The sequence below is a fragment of the Macaca mulatta genome, chromosome 1, assembly GCF_049350105.2.
Source record: "Macaca mulatta isolate MMU2019108-1 chromosome 1, T2T-MMU8v2.0, whole genome shotgun sequence".
Lineage (NCBI taxonomy): Eukaryota > Metazoa > Chordata > Mammalia > Primates > Cercopithecidae > Macaca > Macaca mulatta.
This window is the reverse complement of record NC_133406.1, coordinates 28,622,384-28,643,196: the sequence shown is the minus strand read 5'-3', so window position 1 is coordinate 28,643,196 and position 20,813 is coordinate 28,622,384. Positions and strand designations below refer to the sequence as shown.

At 38.2% G+C, this 20,813-nt stretch overlaps 1 protein-coding gene across 2 annotated transcripts in view; it reads right to left on the bottom strand.

Annotated features, from left to right (window-relative positions):
* The window catches only part of LOC706438 (putative dimethylaniline monooxygenase [N-oxide-forming] 6), a 43,419-nt gene extending 22,627 nt beyond the window's left edge, over positions 1-20,792 (bottom strand). For both annotated transcript variants that reach the window (XM_077999756.1, XM_077999767.1), the window contains exon 1: positions 60-20,792. In XM_077999756.1, the coding sequence (XP_077855882.1) occupies positions 60-191 (132 nt within the window). In that variant the 5' untranslated portion in view covers positions 192-20,792. The remainder of the gene's footprint in view (positions 1-59) is intronic.
* Between the last annotated feature and the right edge of the window lie 21 nt (positions 20,793-20,813).

Sequence of the window (20,813 nt, the reverse complement as noted above, 5' to 3'; positions counted from 1 at the left end):
ATTTGATTTGCACTGGAACCCATCTCCTTTCACTGGTGTTCCAATGATGTGCCACTCACCGAGAATTTCCACAGACCTCCAACATCATTGCTCCTTTCAAAGCAAGTGGGCTCCAGCCCCTCCTCCAGACAGCACCGTATGGCAGCCAAGCCACTGACTCCAGCTCCGATGATGCCAACCCTCTTGCTCATGATTGCCTGTAGGAGAGTCTGGAGAGAACACCTTCAGAAGAGTGTCTTTAATACTTACGATTTTTTCAGTAGAAACTATCAGCCAAGGTTTATGTATCAGGAACCTCACTCAAACATAAGAAGACATAGATGCACATTGATAGTACATGCTCATTATTTTTACCACTTTTGCTATAATAAGATACTAAAACTAGCTGCTTCTGATTATTCAATATATCAAAAATAGCAGAGTCAGTGAATGCTAGAGCAGGAAGGACCTTGAAGATCATCAATCCAATGCTCTCAATTGCAGATGAAGCTTTGGCATGCCGAGACTAGAAACTACTTCTTCAAGGTCTCAGAGGTAACAAATAAAGGAATGGGAAATAGACGTTTAGCCTACTGCATGACATCCTCTGTACAAAATCACTTCTTATTTTGAATGCTCTAAGATGCTTCACCTCTTAAGTAATCACCTTTCTCTCTCCAGAGAATTTGCAGTTCTCTAAATGTGGAAGAGAATGGCATTTAACAATATCTTTTGATGTAAAAATTGGGAAAGGAGGAGGAGTTATTCTTAAAGTAAAAATTCCTTTTTTTCCTTGTATTTTTAATGGTATAGGGCCCTAGTAAAATCTGAAAGCGAAGGACTGAGTGTGGTAGGGATAAGAGAAGAACAGGGGAGGGGTGGGTGGAGTAAAAAGAAGAAAGGGGGTAGGAAAAGGGCAAGACTGAAGTCCCTGGTTCTTGTTACAAAAAGTATAAAACAGTGATTGCCATGGCCACTGGAGCTGTAAGGTGAAACTCCTGGGAGATTAGGGGAACAATGATTATTTTATTTATTTTTGCTTTGGAAATATAGAATATATAAACAAAGGCTATGCACCTGGACTATAATGAAACGTTTTGTTGTGCCAACAGTGAAAAGTAGCTCAGATTTCTGGAAACTTAGGAGGGCCTGATCTGAGTTGCTGATCTAACTCTAGTAGAGGAGCTTGTAAAACTAGTGAACTCAAAAGATAGAATTGTGGTCTTTGAAGCTTGTCTCTGGCTCCTTCACGTTTCTATACCTGTGCTTCCCGCTTCTGTTTCCCTCCTTCCCTTCCTCTGGCCATTCCTTTTACTGTACTGACAGCCTTCTATATGTCAAGCATTATAATAGTCTTTTGGGGGATTCAAAGATGAGAAAACACAGTGCTTTCCATCCAGAACCATGAAGTCTAGTGGCGAGACAGATGATAAATGTCACAGTGGAAGTATGGTTCAGTGTAATGCTAGCATGTAGGAAGAAAAATCTAAGTCCACCTGGAGGAAGAATAAGAGAGGCTTCAAGGAGCGTGAGAAGAGCGCACTAAATCATGCACTTCTATCATTCTTCCTTCAAGCTGAGTCTTGAAGTAAGAATAGATGCTTTCCAGACAGATAAGGGACAAGAAATAGAAAACAGGCAGAGAGAAAAATATGTGCAAATGCATAGAAAAGTAAGAACACATGATGGGGGAACTATAATTAGTTCAGTTTTGCTGGACCATAGGTGATGGGAATAGCAGAATATGGGTTAAACATGCAGGACCCAGGTTATGAAGGATACTGAAGTGCCGCAATCACAGGTTTGGATACCACCTTCTGGATCATGATTGTCCATTCGAGAATTTTGAACAAGGAAGTGACAACATCAGACCAGATCAGATTCACATGGAGACTAGAGCAGATGGTGACTAAAATCAAGGAGACCAAAAACCCAAGATGTTATTTCAACAATCTAGGCCAGAGAGGCTGAGGACTTAAATTAGAGTAGCATCAGAGAAATGGATAATAGAGACAGGATATATGAGATATTCAGGAATTAGATGTTTGGGGACCTGCTGACTGATTATATGCTTAATGCTTCAGCAAAAGTACTCCTGTTTTTTAAGATTTCATATTATGATTTATATGCATATGCTCATGATTTAGTGCAGGAGATAAAAAACACTATATTTCCTGAAGAAAGGTGTATAATACAGGGAATTCGGTGCTTGCAAAAGGTCAAAGAGCTGAAATAAGCAGAAACTAGGAGATTGCTGCAGGAACCTCCTAGACCTACACCACTAGAGCTACTATCCAGAGGGCAGGAAACTGCTTCTATCACTGCAGATGCCTCCAACATACAAACTGGGGGGCTAAAGTGTGGAACATGGAGTTCAGCTGATGAAAGCACACCTGTTGGACTATATTTGCCCATCAACATTGTAACAAAAATTTAGCTTTAGCTTCCCTTTGCCTTCTGAGCCTAGATGACTATCTCACTGGCAAAACTAATTGCATCCAAGCCCTAACTGTAACAGAGTCTTAGAAATGTGGTTTTTAGCTTTCCAATTCTTGTAATACATATATTAAATGAAAGCCAGTTCTGCCTTCTTATAAATTTAAGAAATATTCATACTATTATCTAATATTATAGTTAAAAACTCAGTTATTCATCTCTTTGTATATTTTCTGATAATTCTTGCAGGAATTTAGATCTCCTGTAAAATAAGCAAATAGGATTAATTAATTACTAATGTCCCTTCAACATTTTGTGAGTCTCTTAACTTCCTGCATATACCTCAGTCAAGCTTTTCAAATATAGAAAATATAATTTTCTGAAAGGGTTAGAAACTTTTCCATCAACATCATGGGGAGGAGGAGTGAAAGCATAAGGCGATAAAGGAGAAAAGCCTCATGCTTCCTTTCCAGGACCTCAGGCTTCCCCTAGCTGCAGACTCAGCTGGAGGTAATACCGAAAAGATTACAACTGAAAGGAAAGCCCAAGGTTTTGATTATCACATATGATGGGATCTATTTTCTGGATTGAGACTGTGTGTGTGATTTAATGAGATCACAGAAAGGCCTGTTACTCAAAAATGATCAGGAAAATCCGACCTTGTGGGTCTTCTGCCTCCCCCTGCATTCTCACAACTCGGCAGTGTCTTTAGAGCTATAAGAATGTGGTATCCCAGGTACTTAATCAACTAAAAGTTGATTTGATAGGAGTTATTTGAGAGGCCAAAGTGAGCAAGACCATGAAACAAAGGGAGAACATTGTCCACAGTGTCTTGTTCTTCTTCCTCAGTGCCAGGAGCTCTCTACCGGTGAACCCTTTCTGGGCTGGTCCTGAGCACCATGGAGGACCCAGGAGGAAGAGACATGTTAAGGCCAGGGAGAAAGGTGGTCATTTCCAGAGCTCCTCTACCTCCCCCTCGGCTGGGAGTTCTACCTCTCTGTGGTGTTTCCATGTCTCCTTGTACTTAAAGTTCCATGCTTTTCCCTTACAGCTCAGGGCTCTCTAGGCCATACCACTGAGGCTGGCAGCCCCCAATGGTTCACATTAGCCACTCCAAGAACAGGATTAAGAATAGGTTGAGATTAATGAACATCTTCAGAATGCTGACAAGAATTTGGAAAGTGCTTTTTCATGTATTTTCTTCCATTAACCTTGTAAGGCAGGGATTATTATTATCCTCAATATACTAATGAAAAACTGAACTGTTCAAATTTGCTAAACCAGCAAAAAATGATGACTTGATGCTATGTTTTTTCCAATATCCTATAAACGGGAATAGTGAGAAGACATACTTAAGAGAGTATGAAGAAGATATTCTTACTTTAGAGAGTATGGAACCTTCAGAGGGTTATTCAACAAGTATTAATTGAGCATTTACTGCATGCCAGGCATTGTTTGCAATATTAGAGATACAGTGGCAACAAAAAAGGACAGAGTACCATCCCCTAGGAAGCTAAGTTCTAGTACAGACTCTGGGACATGGTATATAAAATGCTTCAGGCTGTGCCTCACAGTCAGAAAATGATGGGGGAAATACCACTAAAAATAATCACTTTAGAATGTGCATTCACTGGGTGCCAGGCACTAAGCTAAGCACTTTAGATGCATTATGTTATTTGTTTTCAAAAGTACCTTATAAGGCAAATATTACTGTGGCCATTTTTCTGAAGAAAGACTGGGACTTAGCAGGTTAACCTGGCACAGTGATACAACTAACATGTGGCAGGCTATGAAGATGCCCTGCCTCCCCTTAAGAGAAAGAAAAGAAAAGGAAAATGAATTATTATGTACCAAATATTTAATAGGTATCAGTCACAGCATTAGGTCAGATAGATGGGAGGAAGACACATACATTGTTAACTATGCTACAGCTTTGACCATGATTCACATAGTAACAAAGCTTAAAAGGAGCTATTTAAACCTAGAAGAGTGAGAAATTTACTCTGTGGGAGGGGACTGGAGGAAGATTTGCAGTTGCATCAGTGTTTGAAAAAGGACTTGAAGAATGAAGAAAAATGTGTGGTTTGAAATGGGGGCAACATGTTGTCAGCTACAGGGACCATGGGAGCAAGAGCACATACCCGAGAGTGCACACAGAGAGTTGGGCAGAGGGCAGAATGCAAACCATGAGGTGGGGTGTATGACAAAAACTGTACATATTTAAGGCACAAAACATGGTAGATATGTGTATGTGTATATATATATATATCCCCATTGTGAAATGATAAGCTATTTAACGTATTCATCACCTACCATAGTTACCATTATTTTTGAGTGAGAACATTTAAGATCTACTCTTTTAGCAAATTTGAAGCGTACAATACAGTATTTTAACCATAGTCACCATATTGTATATTACATCTGCAGAACTTATTCATCCTGCATGACTAAAACTTTGTACCATTTGACCATGATTACTCAATTTCCCCCACCGTCAAGCCCCTGGCAACCACCCTACTACTCTTTGCTTCTGTGAGTTTATCTTTTTTAGATTCTTCACGTAAGTGAGAATGATCAGTATTTGTCTTTCTGGGCTTGGGTTAATTTACATAGCAAAATATCTGTCAGGTTCATCCATATTGTTGCAACAGGATGTTTTCCATTTTCAAGCCTGAGTAATACTCCACTGAAGGTAAGCACCACATTTTCTTTATCCATTTGTTGATGAGTGCTTAGGTTGATTCTATATTTTGGTCATTGTGAATAATGTTGCAGTGAACATGGGAGTGCAGACATGTCTTTGACTTACTGATTTCATGTCCTGTGGATATATACCCAGAAGCAGGATTGCAGAATCATAGGTAGTTCTATTCTACTTTTTTGAGGAAACTTCATACTGTTCTCCATAATGGCTATTCTAATTTACATTCCCATGAACAGTGTTCAAGGATTCCCCTTACTCCACATCCTCACCAACACTTGTTATCTTTCATCTTTTTGATAATAGCCATCCTAATAGGTGTGAGGTGATATCTCATTGTTGTTTTGATTAGTGTTTTCCTGACGATTAATGACATTGAGCATTTTTCCATATGGCCATTTTTTTTGAGATCTTTATTCAGGTCCTTTACCCATTTTCAAATCAGGTTATTTGTTTTCTTGCTGTTGACATGTTTATGTTTCTTATATATTTCGATATTAACCCCTTATCACATGTATGGTTTGCAAATCTTTTCTGTCATTCTATAGGTTGTCTCTTCACTCTGTTGTTTCCTTTCCTGTACAGAAGCCTTTTATTTTGAAGCAATCACATTTGTCTCTTTTTGCTTTTGTTACCTATGGTTTTGGGGTTATATCTGAAAAAAATCATTGCCCAGACAAATCTCAAAAAGCTTTGTCTCCATGTTTTTTTCCAGTAGTTTTACAGTTTCATGTTTTATATACATGTTATACTTACAGTTTAACTCTTTAATATATTTTGAGTTAATTTTTGCATATTGTGTGAACTAAGGATCCAATTTCATTCTTTTGCATGTGGATACCCAGTTTTTTCCAACACCATTTATTGAAGAAACTATCCTTTTCTCATTGTGTGGCCTTGGCACTTTTGTCAAAGATTAGTTTGCTGTATAAGTGTGGGGTAATTACTTGGCTCTCTATACTGTTTCATTGGTCTGTGTCTGTTTTGGTGCCAGTATATTACTGTTTTGAATACTATAGCTTTGTAATATATTTTGAAATCAGGTAGTCTGATGTTTCCAGCTTTGTTCTTTTTGCTCAAGACTGCTTTGGCTATCTGGGATATTTTTGGTTCCATATACATTTTAGGAATGCTTTTTTCTATTTATGTGAAAAATGCCATTTATATTTTGAAAGGAATTGCATTAAATATGTAAATTGTTTTGGGTTATATGGACATTTTAACAATATTCTTTCAATTAATGAATGCAAAATATCTTTGCATTCTTTAGTGTCTTCCTTAATTTCCTTAAGGATTATGGTTTTCAATGTCCAGATTTTTCACCGTATTGGCTAATTGTATTCCTAAGTATTTTTTTCTTTTTGATGCTATTTTAAATGGAATTTCTTTCTTAATTTCTTTTTTGGATAGTTTGTTGTTGATGTATGGAAATGCAATCAATTTTTTTAGTGTTGATTTTGTATCCTGCAACTCTACTGAATGTGTTTATTAGTTATAAAAGTTTTTGGTGAAGTCTTTAGGGCTTTCTATATAAAATATGTCAGCTGCAAACAAAGACAATTTACTGTTTTCCTTTCTGATTTGATTTTTTTTTTTTTCTCACTTGATTGCTCTGGCTAGGACTTTCAGTTCTACACTGCATAGAAGGGGTAAGAGTTAGCTTTCTTGGTTTGTTTCTGATCTTAGAAGAAAAGCTTTCAGCTTTTTACCATTTTGCATGAAGTTAGCTGTAAGCTTATCATATATGGTCTTATTATATTGAGGTATATTCCTTGTATATGTAATTGTTGAGAGTTTTCATCTTGAAAAGATGCTGAATTGTCAAACACTTTCTCTGCATTGATTGAGATTATCTTTTTTGTCTTTCTTTTTTGTTAATTTGATGTATCACATTTACTGATTTGCATACGTTAAACCTTCCTTCTATCCCAAGGATGAATCGCATTTGGTCATAATGTATAATCATTATAATGTGTTGTAAACTCAGTTTGCTAGCATTTTGTTAAGGATTTTTGTATCTATGTTCATTAGGGATATTGGCCTAGAATTTTCTTTTCTTATAGTATCCTTGTCTGGTTTTGTTTTGAAGATAACACTGGCCTTATAAAATGAGTTTGATTTCCTCTGGTTCAATTTTTTGGAAGAGTTTAAGAAGGATTGATATTATTTATTTGAATGTTTTCTAGACTGTAGCTATGCAGTCATCTTTTCCTGGGCTTTTTTTTTCTTTATTTTCTTTATTTTTTTGAGACCGGATCTAGCTCTGTTGCCCAGGCTGCAGTGCAGTGGGGCTATCTCTGCTCACCACGACCTCCACGTCCCTGGCTCAAGCTATTCCTCCCACCTCAGCCTCCTAAGTAGCTGGGACTACTGGTGCACACCACCTCACCTGGCTAATTTTGTATTTTTTGTAGAGATGGTGTTTTACCATGTTTCTCAGGCTGGTCTCAAACTCCTGGGCTCAAGCAATCCACCTACCTCAGCCTCCCAAACTGCTGGGATTATAGGCATGAACCACCATACTCAGCCTGGTCCTGGGCTTTTCTTTATTGGAAGATTCGAAATTACTACTTAAATTTTTTTTGTGTATCTGTTCAGGTTTTTATTTCTTCTTGACTCAATTTTGGTTTGTTACATGTTTCTACTAATTCATATATTTCCTCTAGGTTATTCAATTTGTTGGTATATAATTGTTCATAATAGTCTCCTATGATCTTTTTTGTTTCTGAGGCATCCATTATAATGTCTCTTCTTTCATTTATTTAAAAATGTAGGCATTTATCTCTGTAAGCTTTGCTCTTAGAACTGCTTGTGCTGCATCCCTCAGTTTTGGTATTTTTTTTTCTCTCAAGATATTTTAAAATGTTCTTTTTGATTTCTTCTTTGTCCCAGTGATTGCTCAGCAGAATATTATTTAATTTACATATATTTGTGAATTTTCCAAAGTTATTTCTGTCATCGACTTCTGATTTAATATCATTGTGGTCAGTAAAGATACTTGATATTATTTCAGTCTTCTTAAATTTGTTAAGACTTGTTTTGTGGCCTAACATATTCTCTATCCTGGAGAATAGTCTATGTGCACTTGAGACAAATGTGGGCTCATAGGTGGAAAGGATTAATCTCCAGATAAGATGTTGGACTTGAGACTCGGAACTTGGGACTTTTAAGTTCATACTAGAATGAGTTAAGACTTTGGGGGACTATTGGGTAGGGCTAATTTTGCAATGTGAGAAGGACATGAGATTTGGGGGCTGGGGTGGGGGAACGATGTAGTTTCGGTGTTTGTGCCCTCCAAATCTTATGTTGAAATGTAATCCCCAATATTGGAAGTGGGACCTGGTGGGAGATGCTTGGATCATGGGGTCATATTGCTCATGAATGGCTTATTGGCATCCCCTTGGTCATGAGTAATTTCTTGCTCTGGTAGTTCACTCAAGATCTGAGTGGCCACCTCCTCTCTTTCTCTCTTGATCCCTCTCTGGCTATGTAACATGCTTGCTTTTCTTCAGTTTCTGTCATAATTGCAAGTTTCCCAAGGCCTTTACCAAAGGCAGATGCTGGCACTATGCTTCCTATACAACCTGAAGAACTGTGTGTGAAAAATAAAACCTCTTTTCTTTATAAATCACCCAGCATCAGGTATTCCTTTATAGAAATGCAAGAACAGACTAACAACACACCATGTATAGTATTCTTGTTTGGCATTTTATTTTTCTTTCAGCATGTTGAGTTTATCATTCCATTTTTGCCTACAAAGTTTCTACTGGAAATCTACTGATTGTTTTATCAGTGTTCTCTTGTATGTGATGAATCACATTTTTATTGGTGCCTTTAAACTTGTCTGTCTTTGACTTTTGTTAATTTGATTATGTGTCACAGTGAAGATCTCTTTATGTTTAATCTAACTGAGTTCTTTGGGATTTATGGATCTGGATGTGTAGTTCCCTTTCTAGATTTGGAAAGTCTGCTGTCATTATTTCTTTATATAAGCTTTCTACCTCTATTTCTTTGTTCTTCGTGGGGTTCCCATAATGCATACATTGGTTCACTTGATGGTTTTCCACTTGTTTTGTAGACTTCCTTTACTATCTGTCATTCTTTTTTCTTTTTATTTCTCTCACTGGGTAATTTCAACTGATCTGTCTTAAAGTTTGCTGATTTATTTTTCTGCTTGATCAAGTCTGCTGTGGAAGTTCTCTATTGAATCTTTCAGTTCTGTAATTGTGTTTTTCAGCTTCAGATTTTTTTGTGTATGTATTTTTTGAATCGTTTTTATGTCTTTGTTAAACTCGTCATTTTGTTTGTGTATTTTCCCCCTGATTTCATTTAGTTGCCTATCTGTATTCTATTTTAGCTCACTGGAGTTCTTTAAGGCAATTACTTTACATTCTTTTTCAGGGAGTTTCTAGATCTTCATTTCTTTAGTGTTGGTTTACTGGTGCTTTATTCTGTTCCTTTGGTGGTGTCACATTTCCCAGATTATTTGTGATCTTGTGGTCTTGAACTGCTGTCTACAGATTTTAAAAAGTAGGGACCTCTTCTAGTTGTTAGAGACAGGTTTTGGCAGGGAGATCCCTTTACAGTCAGACTGGGCAGAGATTCTTGATAGTCTGACATGCAAGGTCTGTGACAGGTTTGCTACTGAAGTCCTCAGGTGAGTTGGCTTGGTGCCTAAGTTAGCAGGTGAGCAGGTCTGATGCCTAGGTTCACAGAGGTCAGCTTGATGCATAGGTCCATGGGAAAGACTTGGAGTCTGGGTCCGCCGGGCTTGGCCTGAAGCTGCAGCCATGTGGACAGTCCTGGTGCTTGCATTCACAGGGGCCAGCATGGCTCTGTGGTCAACTGGGGTGGGCTTGGTGACTGTCCATGGGGATGGGCTTGAAGCTTGTGTCTACAGGACCTATCCTGGCACTGGGGCAGTTCTTAGGCCCAAGTCCACAGGGGCTGGCCTGGTACTGGGGTGGGCCTAAAACCCAGGTTCTCAGTGGTCAGTCTGGTGTCTGGGGTCATGACGGCTGCTTACCTTAAATCACAATCAGGCCTGAAAAACTAGGTTCATAGGAGTTCTCCTGCAGCCTAGGACCATTAGATATGGCCTGACACCTGGAGCCTGGGTCTGTGAGGACTCACCTGGCCCTGGGGTTTAGTAGGGCAGGCCTGGTAATAGGATCCAGAGTAAAGTTGCATACTCATTTTCTTCTCCTTACTTAAAAGGAGGGCATCTGTCTCCAGACTGTGTTGCCTAGGCATAGGGGAGAGGTGATGCAGGTAGTGTGAAACTGTCTCTCCTATCCTCTTCTATGTGTTTTTTTCTTATTTCTGTGCTCCATTCAGGTGCTATAATCTCTCACCTGGATTCCTTTGGTCTTGTGCAGCTATTTTTGTTGTGGATGGTTATAAAATTGATATTACTGTGAGAGAATGAGCACTGAAAATTCCTGTTCCACCAGCTGACACTCTCTAGTGTTTTCTTATTAATAACACAGAAAAGTGATTAAATTTATCTGCCAGGGGATTTTAGGCTCTCTGGTACCCTGGGATTTGGAACAGACTTTATTTCTTACCACAGGAATGCTAAGAGCCATTTTTCCTTTGTTTTGAATATAATATGCTATGTTTATCTTTTCAGGCAAGTCTATGTCAAATACATTTTTTGGTCATTACTACTGGTTGCAAAACACATTCTCTACATTTGTTGTGTTATGGGAACCGCTTCAGGTTTGGATCCACTTAAATCTTTCTTTTGACATGGTCAAGGGGAGGAGTGAAGGAAGACAGTGAATTAGATGCTGAGAAGTTTTTCAAGTTTGAGATTAGGTTAATCACTATAAAAAGAATATATTTTATTTTATTTCCTCAAGTGGGCATTACTGTTTAATTGAAGCATTCCCATATTCAGAATCCCCTATTATCATTCAAGTCTGACTTCCTGGACTGACATTCAATTCAGTTACATTTATTCACTAAATAATTTAATCATTCATTTTCACACAAATACACACATACACATACGTATGTGATGTATTATACTCTAGGTCTAGTTCTAAGCACTGGGGATTCAGCAGTGAACAAGTTCAACAACTAGCTATTGAGAAGTCAGAGGCAATATGGAAATAAATGAAATACTGTTCTAGCATTCATTGATTTTTTTTCTAATATGTATGTATTTGTGTATGGAGAAAGATGACAACGAAAAGGGGAGAGATTAAGACAGCTATAGGGATAACTGTAGTACATGGCAAAATATAAGTGACCCCAAAAAGCATGTAAGTTGCTGTAGAGATTCTAGGGAGAGAGAAAAACACATATGTAGAGAGTAAATTAAGAAAGCCTCAAAGGACGAGGATTTAAACCCATTTGAGATGGGTTTAAAGAAGTCTTCCCGATTAAGTTACTTTCTCTCAACTTCAAACGTTCTTTTATGCTGTGCTTTATGTTGCTGGGGCTGGGACTCTGCAAACCTCATTCCTTTTCGCTCCCTCCTGGTTGCTTCCTGTTCATGTTAGTATTGTTGCAGAAAAAGGTCTTCACCTCTGCAGCCATGCTGGTGCTGTAGCTAGTTCCGATTTATAGTTGTTCTCAAACTCTTAGAACAAGTTTCTTCATGTGACTTCAGGGAGAGCAACACCAGCCAGCTGGCACCCTCTTTGGAGATGAGATTCCAGCTCTGCAAGTTCCTCCTAAGTCTCTAAGTTTTAATAATACCAACCTGTTTCTGTTTTCTCTTCAGGCATAGGAGAGGCAGCTCCTTCTGTAGAAACTATCTGTGTGATACTCTTAGTTCTCTTTTTGCCTTTAAGACTCTCTGATACCTTGCTAATGCTTTTAAATATTATATTTGTATTAGTCCATTTTCACATTGCTGATAAAGACATAGCAGAGACTGGGCCATTTACAAAACAAAGAGGTTTATTGGACTTACAGTTCCATGTGTCTGGGAAGGCCTCAAAATCATGGCAGAAGGTGAAAGGCACATCTCTCATGGCAGCAGACAAGAGAAGAGAGCTTGTGCAGGGAAGCTCCCCTCTTTAAAACCATCAGATCTCATGAGACTTATTCACTATCATGAGAACAGCACAGGAAAGACTTGCTTCCATGATTCAATTATCTCCCACTGGGTCTCGTCCACAACACGTGGGAATTCAAGATGAGATTTGGTTGGGGACACAGCAAAATGATATCAATATTCTCTTGTTAAAATTATTGAAAAGGTTTCTCTTTCCTGAAAGCATCCTAACTGATACAGAAGTTGGCGCCAGGAATGGTCCAAGAAAATGGGCACTTAAAAATAAGATACTGGGATTGGTTTGGTCATGTCCTTGGACTTGAATGCAGTGCTGAGCTCCTTAAAAATTGTGAATTGTGATACAGTAATCCATGCAAGCAATGGCATCACAATTAACCAGATTATCACCTGTCTTTGATTGTGAGGAAGTGCCTACTGAAGCAAGTCCATTGGTGGGGCAGTGACGGGGTAGGGCAGATGACAAGTGGCTGCTACATTTACCTGCATGACAGTAATGACCACAAGATCAAGGGTAGGGATGTAACTTCTGAGTGCACTGAAGCACTTAAGAAAGAAGATGACAGGCATAGGTTTTTCAACTCTTGGCTCAAGTCGTGCCAGACAGCCAGAGTGCTCCTGTGGTGGATTTAAAATAATCTTTTATTTGTTGCAACAAAGGTTCAACTTGTCTGAAAATCAGAATAAATTTTAATTTTGCAGGTTTCAGAATGACAACTTATGCTGAATACCCAGCCCCATCAAGTCTTTTAATGAAGCTGAGAATCTCAAACCTTTGAATCACTTTGAGCTTCTCTTTCTAGTGGAAGCAGCCCACCACCCCAAGTCTGAGGATGCTGAAAAATCCTATAATAACCTCATCAGTGGCAATTGCTTTGCGAAAGGATGGCTATTCTCAAGATGTACCCCAATCCAGTGTTTGCTGCCCTTAGATTCATGACTAGAGTTAGATCTCAGCATACTCCAGGGAAACAAGTACAAAGTCTGACCCCAAAGGAAATAATTTAGATTTAAGATGGGTTTGACAAATGCCTGGATTTCAGGCATTTTTATATGGTTATACATTTCATGTATTACCATAAATATATACATGAAGGTGGGTTTATTCAGGGAGAAAACTCTAAATAGTATAGTTTGTCTGTCACATAGTTACAAATAAGACTGGAAAAGTAGCTTTAGTCATATTGGGAGGCCCCTTGCATGAGATTTAAATGGGGAGAAAGAACCAGTAAAGGATTTTATGCAAGTGTAAGGTGTTTTAGAGGCTCACTTCGGGAAGATGAATCTGGCAGTAGTATACAGGATAAACTATGACAGGGAAACTAAAGTCTAACTGGCAAGTTAGAGGCCTATTCCAACAGTCTCAGAAATTATGATAGCTGGGATGGGGCGATATGTTCCATGTACTTGGGAGGCTCAGATGGGAGGATTGCTTGAGCCCAGGAGTTCCAGGCCAGCTTGGACAACATAACAAAAACTTGCCTCTAAAAACAACAACAACAACAACAACAACAACAACAACAACAAAATAAAACATGAACAAAAATAAATAAATAAATAGAACCCCAGGCAGCAAAAGCAAAATAGACAAATAATACTATATCCAAATTTAAAAATGATAGCCAGATCTAATTTGCTGGAGTGGGACTTATAAGATTGAAAGAGGCAAAAGACATGTAGAAAGTAGACTTTATAGAACCTATCCTTAGATTGCAAATAGGGATTCAAGCCAGGGGAAGAGAGAATGAGGCTGAAATATTGAGTCTGGGTATGGGTAGCATAAAAGTCAGAAAGGGAGAGAGAGAGATAAGAAATGATGAAATGATGAAATGAATTGGTTGAAGGCAAAGTGGGGTGGCAACAATGAATGAAGATGCCAAAAAGGAGCATTCTGCTGACTTAGAATGAGATCTTACTAGGATAAAATAGAAGGAATTGCAGCTGGATTTCTGCACTAGAGATTAGGGAAATACAGAACTTCAGAATATTGAAAAATTGACTAGAAATCCATCAGGTTAGGGCTGATACACTGTAAGTAATATCGTTTCAGTAACTCAAGAAAAAGTACACCTGGGACTCAAAGGGAGTTGGTAAACATTGGCCTCACGTGTTTCCTGGGTCGCTTTGCTTTACAACTAGAGGACTGGACTAGATAACTTTTAAGGCCATTTATTTTCTATTATTCGATGTCATGATATGTTCTTCTCTAATAATTTTAATTTTTATTTTTTTTGAGACGGAGTCATGCTCTGTCACCAGGCACCAAGCTGGAGCACAGTGGCATGATCTTGGCTCACTGCAACCTCTGCCTCCCATGTTCAAGCAATTCTCCTGCCTCAGCCAGCCGAATAGCTGGGACTACAGGTGCATGTCACCACACCCGGCTAATTTTTGTATTTTTAGTAGAGACAAGTCTTCACCATGTTGACCAGGATGGTCTTGATCTCTTGACCTTGTGATCTACCTGTCTCAGCCTCCCAAAGTGCTGGGATTATAGGCGTGAGCCACAGTGCCTGGCCCATGTATTTTTAAATAAAGTATTTTCCCCTGATAGAATGTGACTTTCTTAAAAGTGGTATCATTTTAATCTAATATCCTGTTGAATCACCAGGTCCTAGAATATACCCTAGTATATAACTAGTACAAAAACTGTTGGTAGAAAGCATGAATTCTGTTTGCCCTTTACTATTATCATTTTTATGGAAACTTTTGCACTGGGAAACATTATTCTGGAGCTGAAAATACTGTGCTATGATTTGGATATACTTTGCTTGGCCCTGTCAAGTCTCAGGTTGATATTGGATCTCAATGTTGGAGGTGGGTCCTTGTGGGAGGTATTTGGATCTTGAGGGTGGACCTCTCATGAACTACTTGGTGTCATTCTCACAGGAGTGAGTTCTCACTCTTAGTTCTGTGAGAACTGGTTGTTAAAAAGAGTCTGACACCTCCTCCTCTCTCTACTGCTTCCTGCCTTACCATGTAATTTCTGCAAATATCAGTTCCCCTTTCCCTTTCATCATGAGTGGAAGCAGCCTGAGGCCCTCATCAGAAGCAGATGCTACTGCAATGCTTCTTGTACAGCGTGCAGAACCATGAGCCAAAGAAACCTTTTTCCTTTATAAATTATCCAGCCTCAGATGTTCCTTTATAGCAGCACATATGGGCTGAGACACAGTGGCACTGGAAAGCTATTTGCAGTAGAGCAGCAGTCTAAAAATAAGCAGATCATGTGACCCCCACTATTATCTGTCTATTTTATGTTCCACAGGAAGAAAACTGCTTGAAAACAGGCTGGGGCAACAACATAAAACACTGACAGGAGTAGCGTTATCTGACAGGATGCAAATGACATAGTGAAATTTAGATAACCATTTGCCATTATCTTGCTGGAAAATTTTCAAAAGTTTAACACTTATCTTTGAAGGCCCTGAGCTGCAATTCATAGCTTAGAGCCCCTCCTTAATTTACTCAAGCTTGGGAGAGGAGGATTAATAATTGCCAGTTGTGCCTTCACACAGAAGCACATTTTCACCTAAACACAGAGAAATTTCAGTCTGCTAAGTCTGCTGTTCCTGATCACTAAGCCAATCAGCACCAAGGTGGAAGGTGAACAATGGTCAGCTGCAGGGTCTGGAATTAGTCTTGCTTTGGTAATATTAGTGTCTGGTATAAGCTCTGCACCTGTTCCCTCACCAAGCCTTTGGTAAATCCTATTGAGCTGGCTCCTTCTGGTGGTCATGAGAAGTTGCAGATCTCCAACTACAGGGACCATAATGACCAATGGACCCAAACTACAGGGAGCATAATTGACTAATGGATCCAAGCTGCTCATTGAATGCTGCCTTTGAACTGAGGTTATACTTATTCAGGCTGTTCCCAGCCAATGACTCAGTATGGCAGAGATACCTAGGCAGGCCTCTTCCTTATAGACACAGGACTCCTCTGATGCCCAACTTTGGTCAGACATTCCCTTACAGCATTGCCAAACCATTCCTAGACTGCTTGGCAGTCTGGAATGTTTTCACCCAACTCTCCTCCCCTCACTTCTTTACTTGGGGTCATACTTGCATCCTTGTCTGACAGCTCCCCCTGTCTTTTCCAACTCCTTTCCTATTATCTTTCACAGGTATTCTCCTGATCAATTCCTTGCATGTTTAGTGCTATGTTGTCATATGCTCCTTGGAGGACCATTCTTAGAGAATATACCCATGCTCTATGACTTGACTTACTGGAGCCTTATTCTGACCTCCAGGCCACTTGATTGGGACTCTGGTATTCGCTCTGGTTCTTAGGAGTATCCCTTACCTGTAATTAGGAGCTAAATCTTTTCTTCATGTCATTTACTTCTGGCTGGAGTCTTATTCCACCAATGTGTGGGCTATCTAGAATGACATTGGTCTTCTGGAACCATTTGTAAGACTTTGACTCTTGTTACAACTGACGAACTCATCCTGTCCTCATTGTAGCTATGACTGAGAAACCAAGAAACTCACTAGCTCATCCTCTTGGATGCCGGCTATAAATTGAATCAAGTTGGACCCTGGAATTTTGATCACTTGCTACCTTTCTGTCATTGTCAGATAAGTTGCATAAGCCTGTGGTATGCATGGCTTTGGACTATGTTCCTTTTCACACTGGCCTACAGTTGAGGTACCAGATTCTCATACATCAGTAATTAGAGTAGTAATCACTTATATGAGATGTTGAAATGTACTCCCTTCAAGAAAGGTGACATTTTCAGCTGTTTTCTTAATGGGAAAACATTCTTAGTGGGAACAAATTACAGATCCTTTAATGAGATTAGTATGAAAGCAGAAGAAATGTGAAGGCAGTGGCTATTTGAGTGACATGAAAATATTCCAAGGGGCACAAAAGCACAAAGGGAAAGCTGGTAACTTCACAGTAAACCTCATTGCCTCCATAGTTTTTCCCAATATCAGGAAGTGCCTTTCTACAAACATGTGTCACAAACTTAACACAGAGAGAATTGAAATTTCTACTTGTTGGATAACTATACAGTTACACAACAAACAGGAGGCTATGCATTTCCATGCGGAGACTGATATTACAACTTAATCCTTTTGGCAATCAGAGATGGGCAATTATCCTAACCAACTTATGTTTCCAACTTAGAAGGCTCTCTAATTTCAGGGCTTTATCCATACTTAAATCTGGTAACCAAGCCTATGAAAAGAAGTTTCAAATACAGCAGGTATAAATGTCTATAGGAAAAGGCTTGAGCAGTGTAGGAACCATCTCAGAATTATAAGAGCATGGACAGAACTTCTTTTGTTAAATACTATTATCTTAACCCAAGAGAACTGTTAATAGAGAGCTGAGTTCCTGCATTATGGGTGCTTCCCTCCTATGTCTTAAGATTAGCCAGCAGCATGCAAGGAATTGGAAGCATGTCCTTACATGACACAGCAAGAAGGATGACAAGATCCTATTTGTGTTTGAAAAAGTTTACTCTTGCTGCTGCATACAAAATGAAATGTTAAGATGCAAGAATGGAATCAAGTAGGAGGCTCTTAGAATAATGGGTAAGATTTAATGGTGGATTTGACCCAAGTGGAGGCTATGAAGGCAGACAGAAGTGAGAACATTTGCTGATGCTGTAGGTAGGGGAATGGTGAGGTGTTATGGACTGAGTTGTGTCACCCTCAAATTTATATGTTGAAGTTCTAACCCTTAGTACCTTAGAATGTTACTATATTTGAAGAGAGCATTCTTAAAAAGGCTATTAAGTTAAAATGAGGTCATAGGGTGGTCCCTAATCCAATATGATAGGTTTCTTCACGAGAAGAGGAGATTCAGTCACAGGCACATACAGAAGAAGACTGTGTGAAGACACAGGGAGAACTTATCCACAAATGAATGAGAGAGGCCTCAGAAAAAACCAACATTGCTGGCACTCTGATCTTGGATTTCTAGACTCAGGAATTGTGAGAAAATAAATTTTTATTGTTTAAGCTACCCAGTCTGTGATACTTTCTTATGGCATCCCTGGCTAACAAATATAGGAGGCAGCTGAAGAAATTGAGGATTATGCCTAGTTTTGTGGCTTGAGAAATGGCGTATTTAGAAGTCTCATTACCAGAATAAGTAAGATTGAGGAAAGAACATGTTTGGGATCCACATGGGAACGTTGTTGGTGGGGAGAATTGAGAGGTAAATGTAGCAGTTTATGTGTGAGATGCCTATGCACATACAAGAAAAGATATCAAGGAGGCAGTGGTATGTGCAAATCTAGAAATTTTATAAATTCTTATGCAGATGATTTAAATAAATAAATCTGAACCCTCTCGTCCATTCTCAATCCCTTCTGGATTTCAACAAAAAGGGCTGGTTATATGGGGCTAGCATCATATATCAATGTCAGTAAGTTAGATTGTCCATTATTTTGTATTGAGTAGAACTACGTGCTACATGATTTCTGTGTCTCTAAAAGTCAACAGACCTTGGACAGACCCAAAGGGTTAAATGTCACCCTAAAAACCACTCTAAATTAGGAGGCAGTTGCAACATTCTAAACAAATTTACTAGAATACATATCAAGAGATATGGCTTTGGGTTCAAACTCTTTTTAGATTAGTGTTCTTGGATCATAATCTCGGAGACTTAGATTTTTCATTCATTTTATGGTGACTCTCATTAGGGGTACTTCACTTGATTTAGGGTATTTTTGGAATTGTCAGGGTCAGTTTTTGTTGTTGCATGATTGAGAAGTTCTAGTTATTAGAAGCTCTGTGAAGTCCTGCAAAATGATTGGACACAAAGTCCTCTTGGATGTGTACTTACAGTTGCACAACTTGAAAAGATTCTATACTTTACAATTGGGCTACAGTGACACACACACACACACTTAACACATCTGTGTATTAATTTTACTTCAGGACTGTAGATAAAGTGTTACAAAATTCTAGCTATTAAAAGGGGGCATTGCACTAAGTTGTGTTGAGAACCACTGACCTATAATATCTTTTTACTGCATTTATTATTTTGAATGGACACATAATAATTGTACAATTTATGGGGTACATGTGATATTTAGATGCATGTATATCATGAATAGTGATCAAATCAGGGTAACTAGCATATCTGTCACCTCGACCATTTGTTATTTCTTTGTACATGGATAAAGAAAATGTGCTGTGTGCATTTGTCCATTGATGAACACTTAGGTTGATTCCATAACTTGGCCATTGTGAATAGTACTGCAATAACCATGGGAGTGCAGATGTCTCTTCATATTGCTTTCCTTTCAATATGGTATATAGCAATATATATATACTCACACACACACACACACATATATGGGGGATATAGAAATGGAAGAAAGGAAGAAGATCACGTTTTTATCTAATGCTTTCTTCTTTTCTATTGTTACTTTCTTTATATTTTTATCTTTGAAGCTCATTTATCATAAATGCTATATACAATTTTAAATATTTTCCTTTTCCTAATTGTTTATGGCAGCAAAGTAACATTCTGCTTTTAAGGTCTTCTTACCAGATGTGAAATATTCCCAAATATTCCCAAATGAAGCAAAACTTTTCTTGAAAACTTGTGCCCTAAATGGAATGAAGTAACTAAAAATTAAACACAGCCCATAAAAATTTTTTTACTTCATGTTATAAATGCCAGTACAAAAAATGGAAGATTAAGTTGCTATAATCCAATTTTTAATATCCTTTTTTTGTATGATGCAATGGTTTGAATGTTTTTTTCTCTCCAGATCTCATGTTGAAAACTAATCCCCATTGTAGCAGTGTCGAAAGGAGAGGCCTTTAAGAGGTGATTGGGTTATGAGGACTCTGCCTAAATAAATGGAAGCATCATTTATGGATTAATGAATTAATGGATTATCACAGGAATGGGACTGGCAGACCTTTAAGAGGAATATATATATACACACGTATATTTCCTCCATTGATCTAAGTTGGAAGTGAACGTTTAGTAAGAAATACGTAATATAATAACTGGTGGAGCCCTCTGACGACTGATGATTCTGACAGATGGTTTTATCTGCCTATGATGTCAAAATTTAAAAATTATAATTATGAAAATTTTAAAATGTAATACGTTATAAAATATAATTTTAGATTTATTCTGGTACCTCAGAAGTTTAATCTATTGGGGTAGACTATATAAGACTATAAGTCTGTATAAGCATTAGATTTTGATCACAGTTTTGGCTAAATATTTAATTTTTTAAAAGATTTAGCTAAAAAGGTGTATTTGGTACTAAACTCATTATTATTGTTGTTATTCTTTTGCTGCTAGAAGTTGAAAAGTTTGTTTCCTTGTTGAGAATATAAATAAAACAAATTACTTTGTGTTAACTTTCAGTATAGACTAGGTCCTTATGCTATGTTTCTTGGGCAGGGGAGAGGAGGTCTTACCTGGATTATGTTGCACAAAACAAACAAATGAAAAATAATATAATAGCCAAACTCCCCCCTTGACCCTGCAAATAGCTTATAGAAGTAGCCTGAGAATATAATAATTATTCTGCTTAATTTGCTCTTTGTTTAGATTTAAAATACATCTTTCAAACATTGTTTAAAGGGAAAAAGGAATCATGTCAAAATGTTTCAGGAAATGATTTAAGTTAAATATAAAGAACATAGTTCTGATTTTGAAGTGTTAGTGGAACCCAAACAGAAA